The sequence below is a fragment of the Onychostoma macrolepis genome, chromosome 03 (assembly GCF_012432095.1).
Source record: "Onychostoma macrolepis isolate SWU-2019 chromosome 03, ASM1243209v1, whole genome shotgun sequence".
In the NCBI taxonomy this organism is placed as follows: Eukaryota; Metazoa; Chordata; class Actinopteri; order Cypriniformes; family Cyprinidae; genus Onychostoma; species Onychostoma macrolepis.
The window spans coordinates 38697073-38705919 of NC_081157.1; the positions used below are offsets into that span (position 1 = coordinate 38697073).

At 37.7% G+C, this 8847-nt stretch overlaps 1 protein-coding gene across 1 annotated transcript in view; it reads left to right on the forward strand.

Annotated features, from left to right (window-relative positions):
* The first annotated feature begins 4155 nt into the window (after positions 1-4155).
* hapstr1a (HUWE1 associated protein modifying stress responses a) overlaps positions 4156-8847 on the forward strand; it is a 5636-nt gene continuing 944 nt past the window's right edge. The window contains exons 1-4 of the mRNA XM_058771756.1: positions 4156-4635; positions 6337-6417; positions 6513-6779; positions 8006-8847. The exon at positions 8006-8847 is cut by the window's right edge and continues 944 nt beyond it. Coding sequence (XP_058627739.1) covers positions 4440-4635; positions 6337-6417; positions 6513-6779; positions 8006-8250 — 789 coding nt within the window. The 5' untranslated portion in view covers positions 4156-4439 and the 3' untranslated portion in view covers positions 8251-8847. The remainder of the gene's footprint in view (positions 4636-6336; positions 6418-6512; positions 6780-8005) is intronic.

Below are 8847 nucleotides of genomic sequence, written 5' to 3' on the forward strand. Positions count from 1 at the left end.
AAAATGAAAGCTTTTTTTATTATTATTATTAACAATATACAAACCAGAATGCAAACAAGAAAACTTTGCATATATCAGCAACTTGCCCACCTACCCCCCCTCCCTCTTTAAAATCCCAGCAATCAAGAAAGTGTACGAAAAATTAATAAAATAAACAAATACATTTAAATAGGCCTAAATAAAAAGTGTTAAGGCTGATCCTGATCATTGTTTTGTGCAATATGCTTGAAGATCTTCTCAGCAGCTAGTCTAGATCTTTAATGTAGAGACTTGTGCCAAGTTGTTCATCCGAGCCGTGAATATGATGTCCCGAAGTTGTATTAACCACTTATCCAGGTTTTGTGGTGGAAGCCAGTGTTGGTTGTGCTAAGAGGTTTTTTTTTTTTTTTTTTTTGCAGACATTAAGTTAAAATTATATCTTTTGACAAGGTTTCACATCTGCTCCAATGTTTTGTCAAAACCGGTTGTCTGTTTTGATGAAAATGTAAAAAAAATAAATAAATAAATCCATAATTTTCCTGAAGGTCCATCGTTTTATAATCGACAAGCTCTTGAGTGATGTGTTTTATACTTCTCCATCATTTAAGTAATTGTAAAGGAATAGTTTGAGATTATTTCCCTTATTTTAGCTACATGATTTATTGCTGCTGCTGCATTTAATAATGTGCATTATGCAAAATACATTGTCAACACAGTAAAGATTTATTGTTTTGTGACCGCATTCAATAGATGAAGCTCAAGATCAGTTGGAAGCCTCATCCATTCATTGATGTCGATGCTGGATTTATCCATATTTATTGTAATAAATATTCAGCATTATTTTTGTATCTGATAGATTTGACCATAGCTTATTCTCTGGCGTGACCGTTGTGTATATTTTCAGTCAGCTTTTTGCTGACTAAGAAGAGTCTACAGCATTAGTAAGTCAGTATAGGAGGTGTGTGTGAGGGGGTTTGGGGGGTGAATTAAATTACGCAAAATTATTGAGGAGGAGAAGCAGCTGGGCCTTGTCTGCATTAGGTAATAAATAGTCATGCATGTTTTGAAAATTAATTAAACTGCAACTAATCTGATATTCGACAAAAATATTGTTAATACATCAGCATGAACAAGATGTTTGTGTTCTGTTTCAAATTAACATTTATCTCAGCCAAATACCATTTTAGCCTTTTATTTTTAGCCAAAACCACATCAAGTGAACAATCTCATTATGATTCATTGATTTACTTTTAATGCAGTGAAGTGCCTTTTGTATAAAAGAGGACAAAATTACTTTCACAATAAAAGCTCATAGTAATTCCTCAGGGGTGACTGTGCATTATTGCAATTGTTTCACACCTGGAGCCCCAGTGCTTTCAGTGTCTTTGCATTCATTTCATATTCTATTTTCTACATCAATGCAAACTGATTAAAGATTGGACAGATGTTGCATCTACCACTGTGATAGCATTTGTAATCTTGTTGGTTCAGCATAAATGCAAACCAAAGGGTGGAAATGTAAATTGTAAAGTTGACAGCTGCCTCCACATTGCATTATCTTTACACATTGCATCTTATTGCCTTATTTAACCATGTGTACGTACACTGCAAGTCAAAACTCGACAGTGGATAGTTTTGTTCAATAAGAATTTGTGCAACCCTATAAGAAGTTTTCCATATGAAATCGGATGAGATTTTCTTTAATAGTTACTTTACAAAATTTATGCATGTATATTTTATAATTCTATATTTTTCCTGGGAGGCAAACCCATAGGTCACCTTAGTGACCTAGCACCAAGAATTCTATTCATATAATGTGGTATTTTGAATATTGGTGTATTGCTATTTTTCAATGGCATTTAGATTTACTTACCATTGCTTTTAGCATGCTTTCTATACCAACCTTGTTTGAGCAAATTTCTCACATCACTCAACAAATGTATCTAAGCAGAACTCGTCTGCATTCTTTGAGTTTCCAGCCAAGCATGCATTGTTAACTTTACTTACAAAAATGCATGTGGGTCAGATATACCCGGTAAAAGGGATAGCCTATTGTTCATGATTTGTCAATGAAAATAATTTTGTGTAGCCCATGTGTGTGCATTCACTTGTGTGCTTGTATAGGCCTATCTAACAACAGGTAGATAGTTACAGTATCTGATCAAAAGACCAGCTATTTTGGGCCGAGATGGGCACAAATACATCAAAATGTATTTAAAATAAAAATACAAAATACTGTGTGGAAAAATTTATTTAAATACAAATACAAAATACTGTGTGAGAAAATGTATTTAAACACAAATACAGTATTTTGAAAATACACAAAATACATACTTCATCGCTCTGACTTGTCAATACCTCCTGCCCACTAAAAGCTCCACAAATATGTTTGCATAACACAACAATATATAAATGACATAGAAAAAGTTCAATCGATTTACACTATATATCATCGCCAACATTTATATTGTCATATCGCTAGCAAGCAGTAATGCTTAAAGTTTAATGAACACATTTGACTAGCTAGTTGATAAAAAACAAAATCTGACCAAAAATATCAAGACTGACTAGTGCTAATGCTATGTACCCCTTGCTAGCGCTCCTTTTTTCCCCTTCATGCTATTGCTAACTAAATGCAAATCTGAATGGTGTTCCAAGTACAAATGACCATGACATCCTTACCTTATCTTATGCTGCCTTCACAGGCTATCCAGATTATTATTTTTTTGTATATATGACTTTTCTAGTTGGAAATTGGACATGAATGCTGTTGTCATATTTTCTACTTTCTTTCTACTATAATTTTTATACCCAAGTTTCTGAGTTGTCCAGGCCATAACCTTTAAATATGGTGGAGGGGAAAACATTTGCTGCTGGGACAGGTATGCTTTTTTTCCTCACAGAATCAAGATCACCTTGTTTTAATGTTAAAGTCATGCACATAGTAGTGCAATAACCATTTCAAGCATTTTGTATGGTTTATACACAGCAAAACAGCATGTATTTGACTGAAAATCCAGAATTGTCAACAAGCTAACTATAAAGATAGCACTGTGAATGTTTATATAGTTGTCAACGAATGGGATGGGAAAATTAAATATCTTGAATATCTACGATTTTGGCTTCAAACCTCCACGATTCATATTCAGTCCAACAGCAAAGCACTTGAATGTGACAAGCTTGTAATCAGGACTTCTGAAATTGGAAGTAGGAGGCAGTATTATTCCTTATTTCCTTACAGGAATCCAGGAAATTTCATTACCCAATTCTAGATGGAGTCGTGCAGCTGCAGCTCACATGGATGAAAGTGAAAGTGAAGTGAAGTGAAAGTGAAGTGACATACAGCCAAGTATGGTGACCCATACTCGGAATTTGTGCTCTGCATTTAACCCATCCAACGTGCACACACACAGCAGTGAACACACACCCGGAGCAGTGGGCAGCCATTTATGCTGCGGCGCCCGGGGAGCAGTTGGGGGATCGGTGCCTTGCTCAAGGGCACCTTAGTCATGGTATTGAGGTGGAGAGAGCGCTGGACAGTCACTCCCCCCACCTACAATCCCTGCCGGCCCGAGACTCGGATCCTTTGGATTACGAGTCCGACTCTCTAACCATTAGGCCACGACTTCCCCCAAAGTGGCATGTCTGAACTAGTTGATACCAGCAGTCTAATAAAGAGGTTGATTGGCAAAAAGTATTTTATGTATTTTGAAAATACAAAAATACTAAGATTAAATGTATTTAAATACAAAATACATTTGATTTTTTTTCAAAGGTATTTAAATACAAAATAGTATTCTGTATTTCAAATACATATTATACTGCCCATCACTGGCTATGAGCTGCTAAAAGTTATAAACAAATAAAGGAAAATGAAGATTGCGGTTTAAATCTTTAGGTCAATATTTATACTACAAACATTTTCTTTTGTTTGGGTTCAAAACATGGCAGGAAGATTAAATTATATGGGTTTGAAAATCATCTACAGGGAAAAATACAAACGCTACAAAAATATATATAAACGTAACTAAACGTGTACGTTAAAAAAGCTAACCTTAGCATGTAAATGTACACGGCATACAGTACATTAGGCGAACTATTTAGTGTGCGACTTTTTCTGAGAGCAACAGCGTTGATCCGGCCATGCGCAAAACAAAACGGGCGTGTTTTAAACCAGATCCGCCCACTTTAAGGAATGTCTGAAACTGCGCAAGGCAAAAGCGACCCTCCAACCGGGGTAGACTGCTACGCTACAGTCCGGGGTAATAAGGTTTCGGCGTCACAAAAGACAAAACATTTCACCTCATTTCGTTTTAATTCAAACCCGCAGATCCAGAACTAAGGATATTAACCGACGCTTATCTGGTGGTGTGTGATTTCAAGAACACTAATCAACCCACGAGAGCAGGAAACCACTCAGAAAACGAGCAGAAGTTCACCGAAGTTTCTCAGTATTCATCATGGAGGAGAAGAAGGAGGAGAGCGAAGCGGAGATCCACGAACACGGACCCGAGCACTGGTTCTCCAAATGGGAGCGCCAGTGCCTCGCGGAGGCCGAGAGGGAAGGGCCGAGCGAGGAGGAGGTGGACCAGAACCAGGAGAAACTCTGGCACCTCTTCCAGAATTCCGCTACGGCGGTGGCGCAACTTTATAAAGGTCTGTGCGCAGAGAAAGAGACCCCATCAGCGGCCCTCCGACTTCCAGCTGCTCGGCTAAAGAAACCGTTCGCTCTAGAAAAAAATATCGCGTAAACCCGTTATTTCTGGAACGAACCACACTTTACGACCTAAAAGCCCATACCGGTCTCATTTGGCCACTAAAGTGACAAAAACAGCGTTTTATGTTTGTTTTTCACCGTGTGAATGTGAATTAGCTTTAGCTGCGCCGGTCTGGCTGTGTTTGACAGTTTGTTCGTTGTTATAGTGGCCTTGCTAACCGGCTAGCCGGCTAGTTAGCCACTTAACATGAGTTTTTTTGTTCCTCTCGGTTAAACTGTCTGTACTGGCAAAGCTTATTTTTAAGTGGAACACATTTGTGTTTTATAGGCTTATAAAATTACAAACTTTGACGTAAAGCTCTGCCGGTTAGTGAGATAGCTTATGTCCTATTGTGACTGTGTTTCAAAACCAAGTGTACTTAACTGCCTACCATTGTGCAAAAGAGGCATGTTCGAACGCACCTATGTTACCCTAATATATTGTCCATGTAGGACACTAGGGTTTGACACAGGCATTTCTGGTTAACATATTGAATATTTGAACTCGCTCTTAAAGGGATAGTTGGTTAACCCAAAAATTATTGCGCATGTTATTTGTCTAAACATTTAGTGATGTGGTGGTTATTATTGTTTGTTTAAAATGCAATAGTATTAGCCTAATATAAAATGTGTGTGTGTGTCGTCTGGTTTGCTATCCTTGTGGGGACTCTCCATAGGCCTTATGCTTTTTCTACTGTACAGACTGTATATTCTATTGCCCTACACCTAAACCTACCCCTTACAGGAAACTTTCTGAATTTTTAGATTTTCAAAAAACTTAATTCTGTGTGATTTATTAGCTTGTTTACCTGTGGGGACTTCAATATAGGTCCCCACCGTGACACGAGTCCCCATGAGTCTGTGTGTATTCTGGTTTAAGTCCCCACCTGAATAGAAAAACAGGTACACACACATATACGTATGCACACACACACACTCACCGACTTTTCCTCCAGGCATTCAAAAATATACATATTTTTAAAAAGACTATGCCCATTAAACAAATACATATCTATCTATTAGATAGATAGGGGGGAGGGGGGCATACAAATTATTATTTGTTATTGTTTTTCTCCTTTCCACTAAAAACAATGAATATGCTCGTTAATGAATATTCTCTCGTTTGCTAACTAATGTTGTTTCGAACCTGTATGAATATTCTTTGTGGAACTCAAAAGAATGTTAGGTATTGACAGCCTCACTTACCGTTCACTTTCATTGCATCCTTTTCCATAAAATAGAAGTGAATGATGACCTAGACCGGTGAACTATCTTTATAAATGTATCTTGGCATGCCGATGTGCAAATGTGTAAAATGGTGAGTGCTTCTTATTTAAGCAATAAATTAGCTCTTTTATGCTTAGGCACTTAATGAGTCTTTGTAAATAGCGTTGACATGGTTTAATCCATTGCAAAACCAATTCAAGTTCAACATGTTTTGTCTACACAGTTCGAAAAAGTATTTTCTATGCGTTTCCTAATAGTGTAAAGGTTAACAATAGAAATCCTATCTGAATGCTTTTTTGGACCTATTTTAGTCATCTCTGCTGTCTTGTCTAATGTCATGTGAGCGTCTCCCTGATTTTACTCCTGTCTTGCAGATCGAGTCTGTCATCAGCAAGGACTGTCGTTGTGGTCTCCATTTCAGAACGCTGCAACAGCAGTGACTAATCTTTACAAAGGTAACGCATTATTACATATTTGAGTTTGCACATATCTAGAGCCCAGCACTGTTGATGAAATACATAATTACTTCTGACTGTGATCTGTTCAACAGAGAGCGTTGATGCACACAAGAGGAGCTTTGACTTAGGAATCCAGATTGGTCATCAGCGACGTAATAAAGATGTTTTGGCCTGGGTAAAAAAGCGAAGGAGAACTATACGAAGGGAGGATTTGATAAGTTTCCTATGTGGTAAAGCGCCACCACCAAGGACTTCTAGAGCAGCCCCCAAACTGACTCCTAACCGACCACCTTCATCAGACACAGTATCATCTGTAGAGACTGATTTACAGCCCTTCTGTGAGGCCATAGCACTACATGGTAAATATTACTGCCCGCTCATGGTTAAGATACAGCTGACTGAACATGATTGTGTATATCAGTGCACATATTTGTCTTAACATTCAGCAGCTGCACTTTGTAGTTTACATATGGTGTTTTTTTAAAAATGCAATAGTATAAGCTCGATATACAATGATTTATTTTCTCCTCTATTGGATACTATATAATGGTATATATTTTACACACACACACACACACACACATACATATACATATACATATATTTATACAAACACACACACCCGTTTGTTTTTGTGAATTGCGGGCACATTCCATAGGCGTAATGGTTTTTATACTGTACAAACCGTATTTTCTATCGCCCTACATCAACCCTACACCTTACAGGAAACATTCTGCATTTTTACTTTCTCAAAAAAAAACTCATTCTGTATGATTTATGAGCCTTTTGAAAAATAGGGACATGGGGAAATGTCCTCATAATGCACCGTCTCCTTGTAATACCTACGGTATGTCATACCCATGTCATTATACAAATTTGTGTCCTCATATGTCACAAAAACACACACACACATACACAAATATATACATACACACATATACACACACAAATAAATATAAGTATATAAATAATACCTGGGGGAAAAAACACGTTTAAGTATTAATAACAGTATTATTATTATTTCTTAATTAATTGTAGTAATATGTTATTTATTTCATTGAGTGTTTAATGCTCTTGTTTTAGAGTAATTTTTTTTTTGGGGGGGTGGGTAGGGGACATGATATGTGTATATTATTTGTTAATTTAACATACATGTTTTTAAATTATTATTTGTACAGGCTGGCAGACATTCAAAAGATAATTTTCTCTTCTGTCACTCACATGGTTCAAGTACATGCACTGAATGCCTGTACGATCCTTAGTATTTTTTTAGAGCTAGATATCTGGATGAAAGGACCTTTTAGGTTTATTTTCAAGCGCAGAATAACATGCATCATACCTCTACGAACATAGCATCACTGCAATGCTCTGGAAACATGAAGTTGCGTTCACTTTACCTTAAGTTGTTACCACATGCTATGTAGAGGTTTTTGTAAAATCACAGCCAGCTAAGCCCACCACATCCTCAAGATGTTTCATTATTCCTGGTTTGCAAATATTGTTGACACTGAGTTGCTCAGTGTTTTTAAAGTGTGAAATGGTGCACCTGATGAAACCTGAAAGCATCTCTCATCTTTGGGTCCAGGTCTAAGTGGAGCGATGGCCAGCATCAGCGTCCGCTCAAGCACTCCTGGCTCTCCGACTCATGTCAGCGGCAGCTCGAATGCAGGGCGCAGAAGGAACGGACTGCACGACGTGGACTTGAACACTTTCATATCGGAGGAAATGGCCCTCCACCTGGGCAGCGCAGGCACCAGGAAGCGGACCTCGGTCCAATGCGCCGACGTCATCACAGACTCCCCAACCCATAAACGCAACAGAATGCTCTGAACTCAGTTGTTCTGTACGCTTTGTGCTGCTTAAAATAAAAGCCACTTGATCCTCAACACTTGCGTTCCCTCAAAAGGAAACAAGGGGCGCAGTACACTTGCATATTCAGTACAGTATGCCATACAGTGGAGGCTAGTTCATACCTCTCCATGCATGTTGACTTTTTTTCTTTTTTTTTTTGCACTCACCACACCACGTTATTAATTTTTGAGTTGTATGATGCTGTCAGTACCCATTTTATTGAAAACATATAAACTACTAGATTACGACATCTAAATAGGCTGTTTTTAGTTCACAATATCTCCTAGTTGCGCTTCCTAGTATTGCCAAGCTAATAACTCAATGTTTGTTTTCAGATAATGGTGATGGCATCAGCCCATTTCCCATATATTTTCAGTTCTCCTTTGCACTCATTGAATGGCAGTTCTGTTGTGATCAGTTTAGAAATGTGCAAAGTTATTAGTCATACTTGAAACTGCTGCTGATTTATATATTTGTGTGCTCTTGAGAAGGTTGCAATAATGATTTTGCACTAATGCATTCAGTTTTTTGTTTTTTAATGAACCATATAGACATCAAAAGAAAGGCAAGGGAAGT